The 25,434-nt window shown below is 43.0% G+C and overlaps 1 protein-coding gene across 1 annotated transcript in view; it reads left to right on the plus strand.

The window, feature by feature from the left end:
- The window catches only part of Slc25a26 (solute carrier family 25 member 26), a 112,548-nt gene that overhangs the window by 3,569 nt on the left and 83,545 nt on the right, over window positions 1–25,434 (plus strand). Inside the window, exons 2-3 of the mRNA XM_050160285.1 lie at window positions 9,776–9,932; window positions 13,052–13,161. Of these exons, the coding sequence (XP_050016242.1) occupies window positions 9,776–9,932; window positions 13,052–13,161 (267 nt within the window). The remainder of the gene's footprint in view (window positions 1–9,775; window positions 9,933–13,051; window positions 13,162–25,434) is intronic.

Consider the following 25,434-nt stretch of genomic DNA (forward strand, 5'->3'; position numbering starts at 1 on the left):
CCAGGCTGGCCTCGAACTCACAGAGATCCACCTGCCTCTGCCTCCCACCACCACCCGGCTATTTTTTTCCTTTTTCCTTTTTTTTTTTTTTTTAAAAAAAAAAACAACTACTGAATTGTACACTTTTTGTTTTTCGAGATAGGGTTTCTCTGATAGTCCTGGCTGTCTTGGAACTCACTTTGTAGACCAGGCTGGCCTCAAACTCTGAGATGTACCTGTCTCTGCCTCCCAAGTGCTGGGATTAAACACGCCTGGCTTGTACGGTACACTTTATTTATTTTTTGCAGCATTGGAGGTGCTCATGTGTGCTGTTTCCCCCCTCATTTTATTTCTCCTGTCCACTCTTTCCTTCCTTTTCTCCCCCAATTTCTTTTGTGGGTCAGGGTAGAACTCAAGTCTTCCTATATGCTAGACAGTTGCCATAAATCTAGCTACGGGACCTATTTGTATTTAACTTTCATTTAATATTATTTATTGCTCAAAACTCTTGAAGCATACTCTTTCCTCCATTTTGTACATGAAGAAATAGAAATGAAATTGCCCTTAAGGAGAGGCCCTCCCACGAAGTTGGGTTGGAGCTAGCTCTGTCTGATAACAAACCAATAACAAACCTGTGTTCTTATGCAATAACTTAATCTGAGAGAATTTCTAAAGAAATGGAAGAATAGTCAAGCCTGGTTCTACGGCTACCTTTGCTTTCTTAAGAGCAGCCTCATTAAACAGATTGAACACCGCTGTCCTGTCAGGAGGGGCTGGGGAGTGGAAGGTTTCTGGAGAAGTGTCTCAGATACAGGCCCCAGTGTGACTGGGAATGCTAAGAAATGCCACCATCTTACAGTTCTGTATGTGGGGAAGCATTGCCGTGTCAGAGGTGCTGGCTTAGCTGTCTAGCAAGCTGAAGGTCACTGACCTGGCTTGCACTCTGAAGAATCTTTTGTTATCACACATTATGGTTATTACAAAGGAAAACAGGAACACAGTTTGAGAGGGGGAGAGGAGGTAGCTTTTCTCTCTAATTGGGAGGTTGGCCTTGGCTTTGTGAGGAATGCAGTATTTGGTTGGTAGATAGACAGGAGTTTTGGCAGGGATATGTGTGTCTGTCAGGTGAAAAGGGGAGAAGAGAGTGAGGAACAGTGGGAAAACTGGTCTTCTGGGAATAAGTTGGGTAAGAGCGGCATTTCAGACCGAGAGAGAAACCTAAGCTGAAACAGAGATAGGAGAAAGTTCTGGACACATTTGGGAACCATAGTTGTTGGAGTGGATGCACAGGTTGCTGGTCCAGGTTCTGTGGGTGTGTACAGGCTGTTCCAGGCTCTGGGAGTGCACAGGTTGCTGGTCAGGCTCTGTGGGTGTGTACAGGCTGTTACAGGCTCTGGGAGTGCACAGGCTGCTGGTCCAGGCTCTGGGAGTGCACAGGCTGCTGGTCCAGGCTCTGGGAGTGCACAGGCTGCTGGTCCAGGCTCTGGGAGTGCACAGGTTTCTGGGCAGGTTCTGTGGGAGTGCACAGGCTGCTGGTCCAGGCTCTGGGAGTGCACAGGTTGCTTGTCCAGGCTCTGGGAGTGCACAGGCTGCTGGTCCAGGCTCTCGGAGTGCACAGGTTGCTGGTTCAGGCTCTGTGGGAGTGTACAGGCTGCCAGTGGAGAGGAGGGAGCATGGGTGCATGAGTGCCTACTCTCAATTGTCCTTTGCCTAGTGCCTATCAAGTGCAGCTAGTGGGCTGAAGAGGTTTGAAGGATAGGTGTATTTATGTTGAATGGCTTTTACTTATGTTTTCAGTATTACTTATAAACTGTGAGCAATTAAAAAAAATAATACTTACCGCAACCTCATTCTAGGGAGGTATTTAACTTCTAACTACCTGTGTGCTTGCTTCTTGGGGTCACACATAAAGTTACGCAATCTCAGAGGTGGGACTGTGCAGCGTGTCTTGTAGTATCATTTGATAAATTTAAGAGCATAATGTGTTTCTCTGCCAGTAGAGGTACAGAATTTTCTCTTTTTTGGTGCGGGTGCTTGAACCCAGAGTCTCACATGCCTAGAGTATCTCTCTCTCTCTCTCTCTCTCTCTCTCTCTCTCTCTCTCTCTCTCTCTCTCTCTCGTGTGTGTGTGTGTGTGTGTGTGTGTGTGTGTGTGTGTGTGTGAAGGGTCTTGCCATGTAGCCTAGCTGGCCTGGAACTCATAATCTTAATCTTACTACCTTTATTCCTGACTTAAGGAGAACAAGCCCAGTAAGCCTTGCTGTTGCTGTTTTCATGCTCTCTCTCTCTCTCTCTCTCTCTCTCTCTCTCTCTCTCTCTCTCTCTCTCTCTGTGTGTGTGTGTGTAGGTCAGAGGTCAACCTCCAGTGTTGTTCTTCAAGAATTGCCCACAATGCTATAATGCTTGCAAGATTTTGTCAGCTTGACATAAACTAGGGTCATCTGGGTAAAGGGAACCTCCCTTGAGGTAGTGCTTCCAGGCCAGAACTGATGACAGGCTAGCCAGTGCTGCACAGTGAGACATAGTCTCAAAACAAAACAAACAAACGAAAAGAAAAAAGAAAATGCCCCACCAGATTGGTCTGTAGGCAAGTCTTTCGGGGGAGCATTTTCTTAGTTAATGACTGATGTAGAGGACCCAGCCGGCTGTGGGTGGCACCACTTTCGGGCACATGTTCTTGGGTTGTACAAAAGAGCAAGCTGAGTGAGTCCTGCAGAGCAAGCCAAATGAACCCTTTCCTCCCCAAGTAGCTCTTGGTCATGGTGTTCATCACAGCAATAGAAAGTAAACTAGAACACCCACCTAATGAGGCAGAATCTTTTACTGGGACTTGGAATGCAGGTAGGCGGGGAGCCAGCAAATCCCAGGCATCCTCCTGTCTCTGCCTTCCCAGTGCTGGAGTTACAAGTGCGTGTGTTGTACAGCACTGCCCTTTTAGCTGGACTGCGGCCATCTTCATGAGTTCAACTTTGCCTGCTTGCAAAACATCATCCCAGCTGGGCTTCCTGATTCTTGACAGTCCTTCATAGGAGGAGGGGCGTGGGAAGGTCTTAGGATCCTCACCTGAGTATCTAGCCACCTTTTCTAGCCAGTTGTAGACAACCTGCCCTAGTTGCTCCTGACTTCCAGGAAGGATTAAGAGTATACTGGCTGGGGAAGAGCAGGAGAGGGCACTCCATCTGTGGGGTCATGGAGAAGTCATCACCCATGCAGAGCTGCTTCGAGGGCACCCATGCTCCCCTGGTCCACCCATGAGCTCATCCGGGTTCTTTCTATAAGTAAGCCTGATAAATACGGATTTCCTAGGGGAACTTTGGGGAATTGAACTTTCATTTATCATTAGGAGCTTAGACTGGGGCAGGGTAGACGTTGCCTTATCCCCACCACAGAGACAATTCTCAGACAGTAAGCCAGCTTTTCACTTGGGTGCTGGAGATTGCAGTGCAGGTCCTTAAGCTTGTATCCAGGCTCTTTACCAACTCAGCTGCCTCCCCAAGACCTTGTGCATATGCACCCTCTCCCCCAATTTTAGCCAGGGTCTCCCTCTGTTGCCCTGGTTGGCCTTGAAGTTACAGAGATCTGCCTGATTTTTGCTACAACTATTTCTGCAATAAAACATCCTTGTGTATTAGTGTAGCGATAGGAGCGGCAGGGCTGCGTCCCCAGCACCTGGCTGCCCACATGGCTAGGTTATGCCCCGAAATAATTACACGGAAACTGTATTTTTTTTAAACACTGCCTGACCCATTAGTTCCAGCCTCTTATTGGCTAGCTCTTACATATTGTTCTAACCCATTTCTAATATTCTGTGTAGCCCACGAAGTGGCTTACCAGGGAGGATCTTAACCTGCGTCTGTCTGGAGTGGGAGAACCATGGCGACTCTCTGATTCAACTTCTTTCTCCCAGCATTCTCTTCTGTTTACTCCACCCACCTATGTTCTAACCAATAAAATGGGCCAAGGCAGTTTCTTTATTATAATTAACCAATGTCCTTCCTCCATCATATTAGAGAATTTATATATGGAAGAAATATTGAGGAATAAATTAGCTGGGTGAAAGGTATAATATTTAAAAATATTTATTTTGTCAACTTGTCTTCTCGTAGATTATTTCTATTAACAGTGTCCAGAGAATTAGTATTTAAATGTTTTTAAATTTAACTTACATTTTTTTTAATTTCATTCATGATAAGGAAGTGTTTTCTCATTTTATTGGTCATTTGTACTTTTACTTTTTTTTCCTTCCTATTTTAGAGATGGGGTCTTGCTGTATTTTCTAGTGACCTCTGACTCTTAAACTTGAGAGGTCGCCCTCTCAAGTAAGAGGAGTGGACCACCGGCCTAGCTTGTTTGAGTTTTGTTTCTTCTCCAGAGGATAGGTGTTGATTGGTTTTGTCTTTTGCTCTTTTAAAATCTAGTATATTGTTTACAGGTTGGTGTGCAGCGCCTTCTGAAATATGAGGAACATCTTTTAATTGTAGTTGCTGAGTGCTTTCGTGTGCTAGGAAGGTATCTGTGAACAAAGTATAGACTTTCTATCCCAGTGACACAGATATTGAACCAATGGTTTGATGCCCAACTGTGTCGTCAACAATCTGGCTGAGAGCGTGCTTGAGTGGTAGAGCATTTGCCTTCCTAGCATGTGTGGAGTCCTGGATACAGTCCTTGGCATTACATCAAAAGTAACATTTTGATTACAGTCTAGAAACAGCATCTAAACTCAGTTAAAGATGGGGAGTCCTCTAGGGCTTGTTTGAAAGGAGGACCAGATTATGGCAGTGGAAAGGCAGCACCAGGCTTTGGTCCTCATCCTCAGGGCTGCTGGAGGGTTGGGAGATGGGTAGAGTGGAGCCTGCAGGATGAAGTTGGCCTGGTGAGCCTGTCTTTAGTATAGGGAGGCTAGAGTCCTGCAGGGAGAATGAGTGGCCATTGTGGGAGGAGACCAGGGTCACAGGAAGCAGGGACAGAGGTTTGAGATGTGGAAGATAGCTGGTAGATGACCAATGGCCCTTGAATGTGCAGTCGACTGAAAACATCAGGAGAAATGGCTTCCCAAGAAGCCGTGCTGGCCTAGCTGGCTCAGTTGTCCTTTGGGCTGCTGGCTAGTGTTGGGTTTGCTTATATCACACAGGTGTTTTAGGTTTTGTCCTGAAAAGAGAGCCATGGTGATTTTCACATTGCTGTCCAGCCAGTGTCTGTTCAAGAAAAAGGTTTGGTAGCATGCAGTCTTGACCTTTTCAATTCCTAGTGCGATTTCAAAACAAAAGTTGCATAATTTCAAAACAGCAATCACTTCCCCATAGCACGCCAGGACTTCTTACAGATGCTGACTTGAGGCAGAACGTGTGTTTTATCTACACTGATGTGTTTGAGGGGCTAATTGTTGGTTTATGCACAGCTTGTGAGTTTTCTTCCCCATCCCATTTTATCTTGTTTTGAATTTATAGCATATAGCCACTTTTCAGCATAAGCCACTCAAAATCTTGAGCTTAGTCAGTTGCCCGATATCCTTTTTGGCAAGCTTAAAGAACAAGAGAGAATGATAGTGTCTCTTATAATCCAGCTGGTATCGGCTTGTGGTTATGCACAAAGTTCCTGTCAAATTGCACACATCCCATAAAGGTTTTGCTTCGGTGTTAAATATATTGTGTGTCTGAATAGACACTCTTAGGTTTTCTGTTTTTTATTCTCATAGAGTTAAATGACATTTTGGTTATAGAAGCTTGAAATTCACACAAGCAATTAGTAACTTCTTATTTCTGTTTCACTAGATCAATAGATTGCATCTGGTCATTTTATCCTCAGAAGATAAGGACTCTGATGAAAAGAGGTTTAGAAGATCAACTCGTGCACAGCGACTGTACATTAAGAAAGTAACTCATTTATTAAAGTTTAGCCAGATAGCCAGCGTTTTTCTGAACTTGCTGAAGATTAAAGAGAAATTAGGGTGCAGCTTGGGTGTATATCACATGTCCTCACTAGATTTGTGCTGTGTTCTGAGAGAAGGCAGGCAGAATGTTTACTCGCCGAACTGCATAAATTCCTTTTGAAAACATGAAAGGGGGCCAGAGGGTTGCTCAGTTCCACATCACAGGGAGCCTCTTCGAGGGTGCTGAATGTCCATCCTGTCTCCACAGAGAACAGTGCACCTGTCTCTTCTTTCCCTTCTTCCTTTGTGGCTCCAGCGAGTCTCCCACTCCCGCCCCGGGCTACAGCAGGAGTGAGCCGCTGTGCCTGGCCTACTCATTTTAGTACTCTTTGCAGTCCTCTCCTGATACATCTCAGAGCTCTTTGGTGACATCCTTTCAGGGCATTCACATCATAATCTTTATGGTTATTTTATGTCTTTTAGGCTGATCATGTAGTATCACAGTGTTAATGCATTTGCCAATCTGCTTTAGCTTTTACTAATTCACTTGTATTATTTAATTAGAAATAGCCATTGTGCTGTTTCTCACCAATGTTTTTTCCCCACTTAACTCTTGCAGTAGTTTTGGGCTGAAAGGCGAGTAGAGCAAGTTGATCTACCGCACACTAGCTTCACCCAAACTGAAAAGTTTTTAACTCAAACCTTAGATTAAATTTGAACTTTGCCCATAAGTGTGAATAGTACCCACTCTTTTCTCTTCCTTTTCCCCTCCTTTCTTTGCCATGGACTCATACTTTTTAATTGTTAATTTCTGTATTTCAAAGAGATTATGCTCATATGTTTTGATACTAAAAAGATGGAAATGGTTGGCAAGCTTCTTACAGATTGTCTGCAGTGGTCTACCCACTGCGAATGGCACTTTAGATCTTTCAGGGCACTGTGTTTGGATTTGTAGTTTTCTAGGTGCATAAGAATTATTAGCTGTCTGAAAATGTAAGACCCCCAAAAGTTGTTATGCAGATTTAGTACCCAGTAGTCAAAAGATAGACTAGACTATAGGTCTGATTCGGCTGTAGGATAAGTTGTTGAAGAGCATAAAAGCACTGTAGAATGGTCTGTATATGGTATGCCGTCCATTTTTAGTTACTTAATTAATTTGGAGACAGTCTCCCTCTATAGTCCAGGCTAGTCTTGTATTCCAGGTCCTTCTCACTCAGCCTCCTCAGTGCTGGAATTAGAGATATATGCCATTACATCTGGGTACTCTCTTTTGCCTTTTTTTTTTAATTAAGACTTAAAAAAACTAGAATATATCACTTTCTTCCTTTGTCCTTGTTCCCTTCTACCTCATGTTGCTTCTGCCAGCCCTTTCCATGCCCCCAAATCCCTCAAATTAATGGCCTCTTTTGATTGTTAATGTTACGTAGAAAAGTGCATAAATATAGAAATACAATTCCTGAGTCCTTTGGTGTGGCTTGTGTGTGTATGATTTCAGGGCTGACAACTTTGTATTGGGTAACCAATTAGGGGCTCATTCCTGGGAGGGTAATTCTCCTTCTCCCAGCATTGTTAGCTGCCTATAGGTTTTTGTCTATGAGTGGGGCCCCTTGAGAGTTCTCCCTTCTGTGTTACCTTGTCCATTGATATTATCATTGTTCAGGTATTGTTTGGGTAGCTGCTTTATTGAGGTATCATGGGTGTAACTTCCTGTCACCTCTAGGAGACACAGTCCATAGCAGACTTCTGTCTCCTCTTCAGTGTTCCCCATTGATGCAGGAATTATGCTGTAGATGTATCAGTTGGGACCAGGCTTTCCATGATCCTTGATTTCTGCACACGACTTGTTGTGGTTTTCAGTAATCATCTCCATTTGCCGTAAAGAGAAACTTCTTTGATGAGAGGTGAGAGTTACACTTACCTGTGAACATAAGGATACATTTTAGAATGCAGGTAGGGGTTTTTGCTGGTCTAATAAAGTGATGGTGTTGGATTCTCTTCTAAGATTCATGACCTCACTAGTTCCAGTTAGTTGGTTAGGTTTCTAGTACCAGGCATGATGTTCCTCTTGAGTGGATCTTAAGTCAACTAGACAGCAGTTGACTGCCACCAAGATGTGACTGCCACTCCTGCACCTTTAGGGATAGCTTGCTATGGTGGTCATCATTAGAATTCACTGTTGTTACAGCTGGCTATGACTGTTGGTTACTTCCTCCCTTGGCAGTGTGGGTAGTTCTGATACTGTGAAAGACAGGACCACTGGAAGAAGGCTTTCAGGTTATTTCCAGTCCAAATCCTCAGAGTCCTGTGTGCAAAGTGTCTTCAGCAATAGGAACTACCTTCAACCTCTGAGAGGCAACCCAGGGCAATAGCAATGGCCTATTTTGTTTTGGGAGTCACTTTGACTACCCTGACCAACAACTCAAATGGAGGTTTCTCATGCCTAGTACTGCATGTGTGGGAGTATTGTAAGCTCAAGTGGAATAGCTTCATTTAAATTCATTCTCTCTCTCTCTCTCTCTCTCTCTCTCTCTCTCTCTCTCTCTCTCTCACACACACACACACACACACACACACACACACACTGTGTATAATTTCAGGTAAATATAAAATAATATGATCCTTTGATGCTTTGTCAAATATCCTCTCTCCCTCTCATTCTATGTTGACTTCCCACCCCCAACCATAAAACAGAGCTTCCAACCCCCCCCCCCCCCCCGGTTTATTTCACCTGAATCTGCTATTCCTTTCTCTAGCCCCTACCATAGTTCCTTTTTACTTTCATGGTCCTAAAGTCACTACAGGTTATACACTTCGTGAATATTCTGAGTTAGGAAGTACAGTTAAGAGAGAACATGGGACATTTGTCTTTCTGAGTTTGGGTCACCTCACTCATTATAATCTTTCCTAGTTCAAAATTTAATTTAATTTTTTAACAGCTAAATAGTATTCCATTGTGTATAATTGTTCCTTCACACTTGGAAGGTCATCCTTGATTGTGTAACAAGTTCAAGGCTACTTTGGTCTACCTGAAACCTTGTCTCCAAAGGGGGGTGGGGCTCACTAACCAGTTACCATAGTTGAGTTCATAAGCTTCAGGTTTAGTGAATTACTGTCTCAAAAATTAAGGTAACGAGCAATCAAGGAAAGATGCCTGATGCCTGCCTCTGCTCTCCACATGCCCACAGAAACAGTGCATACACCACATACAAAATTTCAAAAAGAAATCAAAATAAGTAAGAAAAGAGTACCCTGTGCTTGCCTACATGTGACTATGGGAATTTTGGAAAGACAGAACAAGAAACTACTAAGAGTAGCTTCTTGAGTAACTAGGGTACTTTAACTCTTTACCTGTCTTATTATTTTTTTTAATGGCTGTTTAAATAGTTATTGAATTAAATGAATAAATTAAGAATGAGCTTTAATTTTGTTTTAAGAATAAATTTAATTCATTAATATTCATCTAAAAAGTAAAGATATGTACAAGTTGCAAGTGTAGCACAATTTATAAGTGTTTTATTTTCTTATTAAAAATGCAAGTCCTGGGTACTGGAGAGATGGCTCAGTGGTTAAGAGCTTTGCCTGCTCTTCCAGAGGTCCTGAGTTCAATTCCCAGCAACCACATGTGCTCACAACCATCTGTAATGAGACTTAGTGCCCTCTTCTGGCCTGCAGGGATACATGCAGGCAGAACACTTAATACATAATAAATAAATAAATAAAATCTAAAAAAAAAGCAGTCCTTTGAGTATTGCAAAGAAATTGGTGAACTCAAAGATGTGAGAAGCTGTTTAAAGACTTTCTTGGGGCTGGGGATATATCTCAGGTGTGGAGTACTTGTCTAACGTGGGGATGGAGAAAAGGCTGCTTTCTTGTCCTCCATGCCTGAGAGCTCACTGTTCTCTTCCTCTTCCCCCTCCTTTTGCACAGGCTGGAGGAGTAGCAGGTGCCTCTGTTGACTTGATCTTATTTCCTTTGGATACTATTAAGACAAGGCTGCAGAGTCCCCAAGGATTCAACAAGGCTGGTGGTTTCCGTGGAATATATGCTGGTGTCCCTTCTACAGCTGTTGGGTCCTTTCCTAATGGTAAGGGTATTGATTGATATTCACACTGCTCAGAAGCCACGAGAGTGGATTTATTTTCAGAATAGTGTAAGATGTTACCTACAGAAAGTTCTTTACGTATTACAGCTGATCTTCTGAATTTATGTTTTGTTCTTTGATTATATTTAAACAGAATGTAGAGAGTGTTATAAATTCCATTCCAGGATGTTTATACAAAAAAAGAAGATAATCTTTTAAAAATGGTTTTGCTGTTTAAATCCCCAGTTTAGAATCTTTAAAATGTTGCATTTTCATCATGATCCTTCCTTAGAGCAGTGGTTTTAACCTTGCCTGCACGCCAGAAGTTTTGGGCAGCTTTATAAAGGTGTGTTGGAAGCCTCCCAGGTGAGCCCAGAGTGGAGCGGGTTGGATGGTGCCTGCTTGGGAATGTGAGCAGGTGAGACAGAGAGGCATTTCCTTAAATTGCTCTTTGCTGAGGATGGCGCTTCGCTGGGTTGTCCTGGATACTCTCCTGCCAGTGCCTGTTGTTTGGGTTTTAATGTCCTGTCGTGACTTTTGGTATTTTCATGGGGTAATAAGGTTGATTGATGTGTTTTCATTTAACACGTCTGAGGTTATCTGTTTTCAGCACTTACCTGATTTTCATTGTCTACCAATGGGCGCTTTATATTTCTTTTGGGTTGTACCCAGGACCTTACATGTGTTGAGCAGTGTTCTCCTGAGCTGTGCCCACCTCCCATCTCCCAGTCCCTGATGGATGCTTTTAATGCTCACAAGTAAACTGATCCAGCTAGCAAAAATGGTACACAGCTTGCATCCACAAAATCATGGCTCTAGGGGCTTCTTAAATCCTGGGTTCATTTTCTCTCCTCTTTTTCTAGGATAATGAATGACTATATTAACCTGATGCTCACGTGCCCATCAGTGCAGAGAAAAGGTAGTCTTTCTGCCCTTTTGTTGTCAACTTCACTTTCTTCCCCATCCTCAAGGAGTCACTCAGGTGACCTTTGACTCCTAGTCTTTGAAGACTACTGAGCTGCTGTTGAGCCCCCACTGTATAGTGCATGTACAGTGCACACGTTTTAGTATGGACAAAGGTTCAGGCTTGTCCCAAGTAAAATGACCTGATCAACATGCAGCTTAAAGCCACATGGCTATCAGTGGCCCACCTGCAGGAATTGGGGTACAATTAGTCTCAGGTGTGTCCACACGCTGGCAGTTTAAAACACCAGGGCAATCCTCCTCTGTAGATAAGTTTGAGGACCTTTGAGCAGGCGGTGTGCAGAGGACTATGCTCTGTGCTCATAGCTTTGGGCCAGTAGTTTTGTCGCTTTTGTGGTTCACTCTCTCACATAGTACAGTTAGGGCTCAGGCAGGTGTGACATCACCGGTGGTGTATGTGGTCCACGGTTCTGTGATTAAGCACACAAGACTGTTTTACGTTCTTTCTAAGGCATTTACACATAGGATAGGATTTTGATTTTGTGTGTGTGTGCACACACACGCATGAGCATCTATACACATGTGTGTTTGTGTGTCTGTCTGTCTCTGGGAAGGCTATGTTCAAAATTTTTGCCTTTATACCACAAAGTGCAGGAGACAAAGTCAAAGCAAAGCCTTCTAGAAATGGGGTTTTCTGTAAATTTTAGATGAGTCAAAACTTTTCATTGTGAAAACGTTGTCCTTTTGTTATTGGTTAGCCTCTGTCTAGTCTGGGTGCAGAATTTACTGTAACCATCAATGACTATGGACATTTCTGAGAACAGACAGCTGCACAGGCAAGGGATTGAGAAGGTGTGGGGAGTTCTTTTAAAGAGCCCCGTTCCTTTTTGGACAAGAACATAATAGAAGAAGTACCACTCTGGCTGGGGCTTTGTTCTTTGGGGGTTTGAAGTGGGGGCCATGGCTAGCTCACCTCCTCTTCCCTTTTTTGCTCAGAGCTTTTAGAGTTGCACTGTGCCATTGTTTCCAACTCTAGAGCCGTTTTGGATGCTACCTGTATGGCAGGGGCTGGAACTTAAGTCTCTCCTTCACAAAAGTAGCTGTAAATGACAGTCTTGAGGTGCTTGATGGTGGAACCTAGGAACCTCCAGCTGCCTCCTTTCTCTGGGGGTGGGGCGAGGCTTAGGGGGTGTATGCACCTGCAGGCCATAGAGCTGAATGCTGTAGAACCCTTATATTTGGATGTGTGTGAATGGTCCAGAGTGGGGGAAACAGTGTGAGGAACCACATAAGGGAATAGACCAGACACAGCAACATCACAGCCATTGTGTTTGTAATTATTCGTGTGAGCAGCCCTTTACACACTGGGTGACTTTGGGAAATGGTTTTCTTTGTCAGGTTGTTTTTCTGAGTGTTTAATGCTCTCATGTCCTTCAGAAGATGAATTTGTTGTTCAGTATCCTTTTATGAAAGAGGTAAAAATAAATCTCTTGATTGGTAGTACACAGAAAGTTTTAAAGCCTCGTGTGCAACTCTGTAGCAATAGAGGTAGCTTTCAACTGATTTCCTTTTTTTTCCTCCTTAGATAGTCTCAGTGTATAACCTGTCTATTCTTCATCGTGCAACTTGCTATATAGACTAGACTAGCTTCAAACTCACAGAGATCAGCCTGCCCTCTTTCCAGTGTGCTGGAATTAAAGGTGTGCACCACCAAGCCTGGCACCGACTTCCATTTTTAATGAAATAGTTGATTGTTTCCATGTTTGTTTTATAAAGAGGATTTGAAGTAGTGAAAAGTAGCATGGTTATTTTGTATAATCTGCAATAAACATTGTAGACTCGACATTTACTTAAGTCTTAACCTATGTGTAACTCAGCAGCTGCTTGTTTTTATGGCTGTATGTAATACTGTTTGGGTCTGTGAAGCCCACAGTCCTCTCTAAGAAGTTTGCTAGGAAATGAAGCATGGCCGAGCCAGGCTACCCGCTGAGTGCACTCAGATAGGGATCACGTCTTCTGCATTTCTCCAAGTCCAAGGCCAATAATGTAGTTCAGACTCCATGGTTCTATAAGAGGGTGGAAAAAGGCGTGTACTTGCCAGTTATTATCTCATAATTTAATTATTATTGTCACAGCTTTTGAGAGACATTACTTAGTAGGTGAGATATTTGCACTTAAAAGAGATTTTTACATTTCAGCTGCTATGTTTTTTCTCACCTATGAATATGTGAAATGTTTGCTGCACACCGACTCAGCTTCACACTTCAGGCCCGTGAAGCACATGCTGGCTGCCTCTGCAGGAGAAGTGGTAAGCAATAGGCTATATGATAAAGTATTTCGGAAATGCAAATTGTGTTTGCTGGTGCAGGGAATTGCTTCATTTTTAAAATTTAGGTGTCTTTTAGCTGATAGATAAAAATCTAAAAATCGTACCTTTTAATGCAACGCTTTAAAACATATATTGTTTAACATTATTTATGTTGTTTATTTTGGTTCTAAGGATCAAATTTAAAAGCCTTTAAAATGATATATAAACTCTGTATCCCTGTATCAGATTCTACTGTGTAATGACTATATTAGAGTACACGTATTTATCTCCTTAAAACGTATTTATGTGAATTTTATTTAATTTAAAGCCTCCCCCCTTTGAGTCGGAGTATTACTCTGTACCCAGATTGGTCTTGAACTTGTAATCAAACCTTCTGCCTCAGCCTCTTGACCACAAAAATTACAGATATGTGCCGCCACACTAGGCTTTAACAGTTCTTTTTGTGCGTATGTGTGCCTTTAGGTGTGTGTGCTATGTATACAGAGTGTGCCTGTGAACCTATGCCCTTGTATGCAGCACCAGGAGAGGAGGACATTGGGTGCCCTGCTCTACCTTTGTCGTAGTCCCTTGAGACAGGGTCTCTCACTGAAACTGGAGCTAGGCTTGTGGCTAGCAAGCCCCAGCCAGCCATCTTCCTGTCTTCATCTCCAACAGTTCTGGGCTGCATGCGTTACATCCAGCTTTTTATGTTTATGCTTGAGTCATCTCCCTAGCCTCCACTGGTTTTTGTTTTCATTTGTTTTATTTAATTTCGAAAGTGGTAAAATCCCAATAATTAAGAATGGATTAAACATGACAGTTAAAAGATAGTCTTATGATATAAGAAAAGTCCATTGTATATTATTGTAAGAGGCAGCCCTAAAATGTCATTGTACAGGTAGAATTAAAGAGATGGAAGAGGATATCTATAAGTTTGGTCAATGTTGTTTGTAATAGTGTAGCTGAGTTGGAACTACTTTTCTCAGAATGGCGTCTACAGAACAGTTTCAGGTGGTTAGTCACAGAGAAATGAAGGTAAAGTGAAGTAGCAGCTTGGCTGTGAACAGAAGTGGGGTGCAGGGCAGCCACTGTGGCAGCCACTGCTGGCCACTTTGTCACTGCTCATTGGCTTAGTGTGTTGACCACTGGCCCATGCATTTTCCAGTTTCCATTTGCTTCAGCTTCTCTAGATTCTGAGTCAAGTTGTGTGTATCTGTGGTGAGGGCTCATCTTAGGGTTTCTGTTGCTGCAAAGAGACACCATGACTACAGCAACTCTTATAGAGGAAAACATTTAATTGAAGTGGTTACTTACAAGTCAGAGGTTCGGTCCATTATCATCATGGCAGGGAGCATGGTGGTGTGCAGGTGGACATGGTGCTAGAGAAGTAGCTGAGAGTCCTACATTTTGCAGACAACATGAAGTAGACTGTGTCACACTGAGTGAAGCTTGAACATACATAAGACCTCAGAGTCTGCCTCCATAGTGACACATTTCCTCCAACAAGGCTATACTTATTCTAACAAAGCCACACCTTCTGATAGTGTCACAACCTTTGAGGGCCATTTTTTTTTTCAAACCACTAAAGGGCTCTGGGGTCGAGTGTGTGTGACTCTATAGTGAGGGTGTTGGAGTTAACTGTATGTGTGGCTTTGTGGTGAGCATGCTAGGGTCAAGTGTATGTGTTCTGTGATTTGGCATCATTGTTATGAAACTGTTACCTAATCTGAGTTCATAAAGATACACTGTGTTTTCTTATACACATTTTATAGTTTTAACTCTTGTACTTGGGTCTTTGCTACGTTGTGAGTTGAATTTTATATATAGTATGTGTAAACAGAGACTTTTCTGTCCTGCTTGATCCTGCAGCTGCTTTTAAAATAATCACTCAGAGACTTAATATTAATTACAAACCTATTGCTCAGGCTTATTACTAACTAGCTCTTAAAACTTAAATTAACCCATTTCCATTAATCTATATTTTGCCACATGGCTTCGTGGTATTACCTGTTCTCTAGTACATCTTGTTGCTCTAGTGGCTGCTGGGATCTGCCCCTGACTCTGCTCTTCTTCCCCCTATATCTCTGCTTGGATTTCCTGTCTGGCTCTATCCTGCCTTGCTATAGGCCAAAGCAGCTTCTTTAGTAACCAGTGGTAATAAAACACATTCACAGCACACAGAGAGGTTATCCCACAGCAGGTATGGGCTTGTGGTCTTACTTTATTCTCTCTTAAGTTTATTTTTATTGCGTATGTGCATGTGAGTGCAGGTGTCACCATATGCATGTGGGGAGGTCAGAGGCATCTGAGGATTAAACTTAGGTAGTCAAGTGTGTGTGATGTGATGGCTAATCTTGGTTGTCAGCTTGTCACAGCTAGGAAGAACCCCAGTTGAAGAATTGGCTCCTTTAGATTGACTTGTAGTTATGTCTGTGGGGCATTTTCTTGATTCCTACTTAATGTAGGACGGCCCACCCACTGCATGACATACGATCCCTAGAAAGGTGGCCTGGGCAGTATTAGAAAGATAGCTGAATGTGAGCCTGGACGCAAGCCGGTAGAAACTACCCCATGACCTGTGCTTCCAGGTTTCTGCCTTGAGTTCCTGCCCTATCTTCCCTTAGTGAAGGACTGTCTGTAAAATGAAATGAGTCTTTGTTTCCCAAGTTGGTTTTGTTCAGTGTTTTATCATAACAGAAACCAAACTAGAATACATGGCAAGCATAGCTACCTGCTGAGCTATCTCACTGGCCCCTAACTTTTTCTTTGGGATGCAAGTATTGAGTTTTCTAATACCTTTACTGGAAGGACTCTTGCTCTACACTGAGTGACCCTAGAGTTCTTGTCAACAGCCATTTGACTATCAAAGTGAGATTTATTTCTGAATTCTGAGCTCTGGCCTATCTCTGTGTGTGTCCTTACCCAGGTACTATCTGGTTTAAGTACTGTAACCTTGTAATAAGTCTTGGAATCATTGAGACTTCTCCAATTGCTTTTTTTTTTTCAGTATGATTCTGCCCCTTCTTTCTCTTTCTTTCATCCTTTTTCTTTTCTTTTTTCTCCTCTCTATGTTATTATTTATTTTTTGAGACAAGCTGCTCACCATGTAGCTCCAGTTAGCCTGGAACTTAATATGTGCTATGTAGACCCAGCTGGCCTCAGATTGCTTCCAAGTGATGAGACTAAAGACATTCACCACCATACCTGGCACATTCCTTTTGTGTGTGCACAGGGATGGGAACCAAAAGAGGTCATTGCATTCAGAGCTGGCTTGTTATGTGGGTGCTGGGATCTTAACTCTGGTCCTCATGATTATATATCACACACTCTTAACTCCGGAGCCATCTCTCCAACCCTGGATCCCTTGTTTCTGTGTGAATTTCAGAATCAACTTGTACATTTCTATAAGAAAGCAGAGAGTTACTACATTGATTCTACAAATTAATTTAGGGCATTTTGTCATTTTAACAATTTATTAATTTAAAATCAATCCACGCATAATTAAAAAAACTGTTCCAACTTTTTGTTCTAGGCTTAAATCAATTCTGATTATGTTTTGACAGTAGACCTCATTATATGCAGTTAATTTTGAATATTTTAATGAAAAATTATCTGTGAGTATTTAAGTGCATTTAGAGTTGTTTTTATGATAGCTGTTGCCTATTTTTGTGTATAAATGTGTTTCTGTGTGGATGTGTGGATATCTGTGTATGTGTTGACAAGCATGGACATATGTGTGGAGACCACAGGTCCACCTTGGGTCACGATCCTTGAGATGTTTTCCTGGTTTTGGAGACAGTTTCTCACTGTGACCTGGTACTTTTTTAGACTGGACTGGCTGGTCAGTGATATGCAGAGATCTGGTGTCTCCATTTGTGGAGCACAGGCCTGGCATTCTCCATGGACGCTGGGGTTCAAACTCAGATTCACATGCTCGTGGGACAAGTATTTCACTGGATGATTTATCTTCCCAGTCCTTCCTCTGTTAGTTTACTCTCTCCCCCACAGCATGAACCCAGAGCCTTGCATCTATTAAGTAGTACCCTACCACTGACCACACTCTTGCCTTGCCATTATTGTGTATTTGCATGTGATATTGTTCTGCTTCAAATATAGTTTCAAATATAGAAGTTGTTCATTTTACCTATATTTTCTAATATGTTGTTGAAAGCAAGAGACAAAATAGAACATAGCCATTCATTTCATTTCACCCGAGACCTTGATGCCTGAAGACCTTGTCACTAGACTTTCTTCAGTTGCCACACTCCTTTGAGCTTACTGAAAGGTTTTATAGAGATATAAACACTGCTATGTTGCTGTGGCCACCATATTAATCTAACTAATCTGAAAGCAGGAAAAATTTTGGCTTCATGGTTTTAGCAAGTTTCATTTGTCATGGTGGTGAAGGAATTGCATGACTGCCCAGTTAGTTGATGGTGGCAGAAACCTTTGGCAACCAGGTCACAGAGAGGAGGGCAAGAAGAGCCAAGAGCAGAGGCGACCTTCAAAGGTCACATCTGTAGAAACTGTTATTTTGTCTGATGCTTTGAGATCTGTAATTATTATTTTTTTTATGAATTGGAACTTTTAAATAGAATTTTCTTGTGCAGACTGCTGGGGACATGGGGGGACGTTCCTAATTCCTTTGACTTAGGAACCAGGCAGCTGTGAGAGTGAGGACACAGCGCTCGGACAGGTGTCATCGCTACTTCTCTTAGGGGCTCCTCCATGACTCCTAGAGGAGCTGAGGAGGACTGACCAGCAGGGGCGCATGTAGTGAGGGCGTGGGACATGAAATGTTTCTCTCTGTGGACTTTGAGTTGATTTAAAGGGAGTGTAGTTAGAGAGATGGCTCAGTGGCTAAGTGCATGTACTGATCTTCCAGGACCTGAGTTCAATGCCCAGCACCCACCCTGCATCTCACAACCACTGTAACTCCAGTTATAGGGATCTGACACCTCTGTGGCACCTTCCCTCTCCTGCAAAAACCCATACAAAACTCATAATTAAAAAAAATAATACTGTATGCGACAGTAAAACTGATTTATTTCGTTAAAAAGTTTGCTAAATGGTGCAGATGATCTCCAGGCCCACCGTTTCTGGAGGGCTGTGTGCTAGTCTTAGAAGGATTGGCACTGGGCTGAGTCTTTGTCCTGGTGGGTGGTCCCGCATCTGTGGATGTGTGGGCAGCACTGACTCAGCTTAGTGAGTTACTAAAAAAGCCTGAGGTTAGGAGGGGGACATGGGAGAAAGATATGGGAGTTGAAGGGAACAAATGGGGCTTAGGGGTAGATAAGATCTTATTTCCTACATGTTTGAATTTCTCATGAAAAAATAAGAACTTAAAAAAGCTTGCCAGATTTCTGAAGTTTACAGAAGTATTATTCTGAAGTGCTAATAGTCTTGGAACTTAATTGGAAAACCTCCCTGAAGCCCAGAATTGGTTTTGTTAAATTGTTTAACAAGTTTACGAATTACTTCTTTCCTGTGTTAGTATCCTGTTTCCATTTCATAGAACACAAACTTTGGGTTTCAGTTTCATGTAAATGTGCTAAAAATAAGAGAAAGAAACAAGTGGACATAAGGGAAATACAATTTCATTTGTAAAATAAAAGGAATAGAAAATCATTCTCAGCAGCCATTGCTCAGACCTGCAGCAGCCTGGATCATAAGGAATAGCTCAGTGCGGTACTACTCGGCAGCACCTTCCCTTTGATCCAGGCTGGTTGTGTATGCTGCCGACAGATTTCGTAGAAACAATACCATGTTTTGTTGCTATTGAATATGTCCACAGTTTCTTTGGTGTAGCGACAGTAAAGGTAACTGGAAAGAAAAGAACAGCGCCACAGTAATAAGCACTCCCTGGAGCTATGGCAGTGGCTTGATTAAATGTTAATGATGAATCGATACGACTTTAATCACAACCTTCTGCCTTCTGCTTACAATTTGGAATACAGAGAGATCGATCAAGTAAGATTTAATATGTAACCACAGCAAGAAGAGTCCCATCTGTGCCATTTTTATTAGGAAGTTTGCTATACCAAATCTCTAAATCCCTACTTCAATTATTTCCCAGCCCAGTTTTCATCACACACAGAACAAGGCCTGTGAGAAGCAGAATCCGTAATGAGGTCCAAGGCACAGCAGCTTTCTTTCTCTTAATGGTGTGGACACTGTAGTCTAGCAGCGGTGATGCTCTTTAATGGTTTTCAGATTTGACTTTCCTTGAATCTTACGCCTCTTGGAACTTGGTTCCAGTTACTTTTAGAAATGGAAGAACATTGAAAGTTTTTTGTATCCAAAAGGAACCCATGTGAATTAAATGTTTGTGCAATGCCATAGAAGTCCCACTTGGATGCTGGTTGATTGTCCTTTTCAAACCCATTCCCACAGAAGACTGAAACAACCAGGAGATAAGTTAGACCTTGTTTTGTAGGTGCCATTCTGCCAGCTTCTAACAGCACTTTGTCAAATGTGACCTAAGGAGCATCTGCAACTGAAGCAGCTGCCCATGTGGCAGGTTACAAACAAAAGTCTCTGGAGATGGTAGTGGGGACTCTGCAAGGTAAAGAAGAACCCCAGATGGTGCTGGCACTCACTGGCACATACACAGACTGATTCTCTTGGAGGTGGAACAGTACTCATGTGTTTAGACTTGGCTTTCCTGTAAAAGCATGTTGTGTGAATGTTGCAGCCGCTCTAGAGCTTTCTTAAAGGCCTGTGCTACTGGAGTCTTGTAGCTGAAGACACTCTGTATGAAGGCTTCCCTCCTCTAGTAGCTCACAGGCTGCTGGACCTGCTGTGTACAGTCTACTCAGACTCTCATGGATAGAGTGGAGTTAGGCTTCCACTAAGTGATCTGCTTGGCTAAGTGCGCTGAGGACTTGAAGTATGTTTCTCAGACACAAAGCTTAGAGCACATGCTGGTATTTGCTGTGTTTTCCCTAGTGGGGATGGATGTAAGCTGTTCTGTTTGTCCTGTATATCATGCATGAGTATGAGATGTTTAGCAGTTATGCACACGTGCTGTTCTCTAGAGGACTTGTATTTCATTCCCAGCATCCATATTAGGCTGTTCACTACCATCTGTACTCCAGCTCCAGGGAACCTGATTCCCTCTTCCGGCCTTTGAGGGAATCTGAGTGCACGCATGTGTGTGAGCACATAAATAAAAATAAAATGAATATTTGATGTTCATTATGACCTTTAAGAACCACTCACTGTCGTGGCACATACCTTTAATCTCAGCACTTGGGAAGCAGAGGGAGGTGGCTCTCTGTGAACTGGAGGCCAGCCAGGGTTATGTAGGGAGATCTTGACTCAGAATAAATAAGTAAACAAATAAATAGAAAAATAAAACAACAAGAAGAAACATTGAGCAAGGGAATGGGAGAAAAGTTAAAAACTTAATATTTTTTGAAAGATTTTTTATTTTACTTTATGTGTAAGAGTGTTTGCCTGCATGTATGCATGTGCATATCTGCATCCAGGTCTCAGAAGTGGGTGTTGGATTGTCTGGGGCTGGACTTAGAGAGGCTGTAAGCCACCAACTGGTCCTCGGCAAGAATAGCACGTGCTCTTAACCACTGAGACATCTTTCAAGCTCCAAGTTAGAAACTTTTGAAAAGAATTTTACATTTTGAATTACTCATGATAAATGTTAGTCATAAATATATGTGAACCATCCTTTGTTGAAATATGAAGCAGCGGCGGGGCTGCGTCCCTAACACCCCGGCCGCTTGGCTAGCTCATGCCCGAAATAACAACACACAAACTATATTCATTTAAGAACTGCTTGGCCCATGAACTCTAACCCTTACAGGCTAATTCTCACACCTGGACTAGCCCATTTCTAATAATGTGTGTAAGCACCCCAAGGTGCGCTTACCGGGAAGATTCTAGCCTCCATCCATCCTGGGGAGCTTCATGCGTCTGCATCTGCCCAGGAGAGCTGAGCATGGTGTCTCTCTGGAAGCAGAGCAGAGTCTGACCTCACTTCCTCTTCTGCCCAGAATTCTATTCTGTTTACTCCTCCCATCTATGTTCTAACCTATGAGGCCCAGCAGTGTGTTTATTACTTAACCAATGAAATCAACAGATTGATATGACACTCCCACATCAATCCTTTTATAGTTAAACATTCTTTTTTGAGTTAGTCTCACTGTATAGCCCAGGCTGAGTGCTGGATTCCAGGTGTGCAGCACGAAGCCTTCCAGCAGCTGTAGTATTTTTCCGACTCCTTGCTCAGCTGTGTGATGAGTCATCAGGCACAGCTGAGTGAGCAGTAGACTCTCTTCTCCTGGGCCCCAGGCAGTGTAATGATTGGTTCAGAAGGAACTCACCATGATGCTGTGCGGGGAGCTGCTTACAGTTGAACATGAATAGGTAGAAATGTGAGCTTAACCTGCAGATTTATGCAATTAGAAGCTAAAACAGAACTGCTATCTGCCTGACCTCTCTGAAATCGAACACATGCCTTTTCTTTGATGAATATGAGCACATGCCTGTGCTCAAAGACACCTTTCCCTGCTTTCTGTGCGCCTGGGAACCCATTCTCCATGCAGTGCACTGTGTATATGAAGTAAAATTTAATTCAGTATTATTTTGTGTGTGTGTTTTATGTGCATGTATGACTGTGTACCACATTCATGCAATGTCCCAGGGGCCAGAAGATGTTGGATTCCCTGGAACTGGAGTTATGGATGGGTGTAAACCACCACATGGGCACGGGGAATTGAAACTCTGCCTTTTGCATGAACAACAATTGCTCTTAACCACTGCACCATCTCTCTAGCCCCTCTTTTTTTTTTTTTTTTTTTTTTTTTTAAATTTTTGGTTTGGCCGAGTGTTGGTGGCACATGCCTTTAATCCCAGCACTCAGGAGGCAGAGGTAGGTGGATCTCTGTGAGTTTGAGGCCAGCCTGGTCTATAAGAGCTAGTTCCAGGACAGGCTCCAAAGCTACAGAGAAACCCTGTCTTGAAAACAGCAACAACAACAACAACAACAAATTGTTGTTGTTTTGAGACAGGGTTTCTCTGTGTAGCCTTGACTGTCCTGGAACTCGCTTATAAACCAGGCTGGCCTCAAACTCAGAGATCTGCCTGCCCTGCCTCCTGAATGCTGGGATTACTGAGTACTAAGCTACCACTACCCAACTTTTAGCAGCTCTAATCCATAGAAGTATATAAAAAGTTGTTCAGTAAAAGTAGCCCAACTCTGTTACATTTTATATCGTATGAAAGGGCCCTATCCTTTCTTAGACCGTTTGTTTACTTACTGACCATTGTGCTCAGCTTAGTTTTCTCCACCTTTTCTATTCATGCCTAACATTATGATCTGCGTCTCCCATGTCTAGGGTGAAGTACAGGGACAGACAATGGTCAGGAGACACATAGTACCCTCACGTGTCCATGTGTTTTAAGAAGGCAGTCCATGGCAGAGTGAGCCCGAGGGAAGGAAGGTGTAGTTGGTTTTGTCTGGGTTGAAATGAGTGATGGATGTTGATTTAGAAAGTGTCTCACAGAATGCTTCGTTGTTGAGTCTGATGGACTTAACTTATGTACTTTGTATGCTTGTAGTTTGTGTAATGCGTATATATGTGTATGCATGTTTGAGGGCACACATGTGAGCCCTAGTGTGTGTGTGTGTGTGTGTGTGTGTGTGCATGCGTGCATGTGGAGGCCTGAAGTTGACATCAGGTGCTCTCTCTATAGCCTTCCACATTATTCATCGAGGGAAGGTTTCTTGATGAGGACGGAGCTCACCAATTCAACTAGTTCAGCTAGCCAGCTTGCCCCGGGGATCCCCTGTCTGATTCCTGAATGTTAAGATTATTGGCAGTCACTATGCCTACTTAGATTTTATGTGGGTTCTGGGGATCTGAACTCCAGTCCTCACTCTTGCACAGCAAGTGCTTTATCCACTGAACCATCTCCCCTGTTCCTGATTTCCTTATAAAGTAGATTTTATTGTACATATTTAAGATACATACATTGATATTATGGGGTACGCAAAGATGGTAAAATGGTCACTGTAGTAAAATAAGTTAACATTTCTGTCGCCTTACATAGTTACTGTTTTTGTTTGTTTTTGTGGCAAGAGCAGCTAAAATTTCATTTAATAGGAATGCAGTATAAGTTTATTGCCTTGTATTACACAGTGTGATAGTTTGTTGAGTAGAAACAAGAAAGTCTTGGAGAGCTCTTGCCATGCACTTGCAAGTTCCTGATGGTTGGAGTGTGGTGTGACGGGGCCATCTAGGTGAGGAGGGATGGCAGGCGAGAGAGTCTGCCAGGTCTGGTAAGGCGCTTGCCTTTCATTCTTTGCCATCTGCACAGGGAGTGACAATGTGTGATCATAGCTGTGCCTTCCAGATCATTGTCTGGGTAAAGAGAGCATGGTAAACCAGAGGTCGCTAGGGCCAGAGGGGCTGCTACGGAGAAAGCCAGTGAACTCCAGAGAGGCTAACGAGGAGTCAGCAGAGAAAGGGGTGTTTTACAGAAGAGCTTCTAAACAGTAGTGCGTTTGATGACTGATGTGTGTTGAGTGCCTGCTGGATAATTCTCCAACAGAGCTTAGGAATTCCATGCAGTCCACACCACCCCAATCTTTTTAGCTGTCTGAGGCACCTCATGTCCAGCAAGAAGAGGAGGTAGGGGACAGTCAGGGCTCAGTCACCCTGATTTTGCATCATCTACATGGAGTGATATAACCTGTGGTTATTCACTTATGGGGTATGAATGCTGAGGACCGTGAGGGATCTGATGGAGGCTTCTTGCCCATGTCCCTTCTGACCCTTGCAGGTTTTGCATCTTGTCAATTCTCCCTTTCCTAATACCGTGTGCAGGTTTAGTTCGGATGGCACTGATTTGTGGCCTGACAGCATCTTTTGTTGATTTGCTGTTAGAATACAAGAAGGAAGGGAAGCTGTGTTAATTTAACTTAGGGCTTTGGAACAGTATCAGTTTATGGAAGACAATTAAGTTGAACTTTATAGTAACAACATGATGTTCATACATTATGATGAAATTGAAGGAACTGTTTGGAACTCTGAGAGTATAATGTGGTTAGTCATTGCCATTGTCCTGTGCATAGGAAAATTGAGTCCTTCTCTCTAAGGACAGCAGCATTAAAGGAAGTTAGGTTTAGGTACTTTTGTGTGAGCCCGAGTTTTGTCAGAGACAAACTCATTTTTAAGACAATACTAGCTTCTGCAGCTAACTTTTCTCCCTAATGTGTACCAAAACTTGGCATCTGCTACCCTTCTCATTGGTTAGAATATAGTTCTTGGAAAGATAATGAATTAAATGCCTTGGTCACTAGTTTGCCTTGGTCTGTGGCTGTGTGATTTCCAGTATCTCCATATAGCTGGTACCATGACAGGTGCTACGAAGCAGAATGAGAACTGGTAGTCCTATTTCTGAAGAGCATATAGAATAGTTGGATTCATTTACTGAATGGCCAGGGACTATTTTGGGGACTTGCGATGTGGATCATCAGAGCTGTGACTTTCCCACACACTCACGCCTCTTTCTTGTGTGTGCCATTCATGCACTCCCACTCCTGCACTGTGTGTTCCGTGGAGCTGCTGCTCTGTCCACCTGGACAGACAGGCTTGCATGCCGCCTCACTCCCTGTTCTTCCTGGGATGCAGCACTGCAGCAGTTTTACACAGCGCTCAGCCTTGCATCTCGCAGAGTACAATAAATGTTGTTTCTGGATCCAGGCCACATAAATTGCTTTGTGACACATTTTTACTGTTTTGATACAAGAATACAGAGAAACTAAACGTAAAAAAGTCGAGTGACTTGCCGAAGGTTTCTGAGCTGTGTGTGGACAATAAAACACTGTGGAGGCTGATTAACGAGGCAGTGTTTCTGTGTATTGCCAGGAGCACCTCTCCGAGATTTGCTGTTTTATGTTCTATATAAAAATGACAGAAGTGGAGATGAGAAAGTACAGGACTTGGGTAGTAAGCATCAGATCAGCTGTCCATTTGACCGTATCCTGCTTGTGCCGTACCCAGCCCACAGGGACAGCACACCTGCACAGCCTGGCGAGTCTGCCTGACTCTAGCCCACCTGCACCTTGCCCAGTTTCCATACCAAGCCCACACCCACAGCTAGAGGTGGGGCCTGATCTGTGTGTCCATATCACACATAGAACCAAAGACATCCACATGCCCAGGTTTCCTTAAAAATAAACAGTATAAGAGGTAAGACAGCGCCTCACAACGCACCCCCCCCCAGTCCCCCAGTCCTGTAGAAATGTTC

The sequence above is a fragment of the Alexandromys fortis genome, unplaced genomic scaffold, assembly GCF_014885135.2.
Source record: "Alexandromys fortis isolate MF-2015 unplaced genomic scaffold, M_Fortis_MF-2015_v1.1 scaffold_111, whole genome shotgun sequence".
Classification (NCBI taxonomy): domain Eukaryota; kingdom Metazoa; phylum Chordata; class Mammalia; order Rodentia; family Cricetidae; genus Alexandromys; species Alexandromys fortis.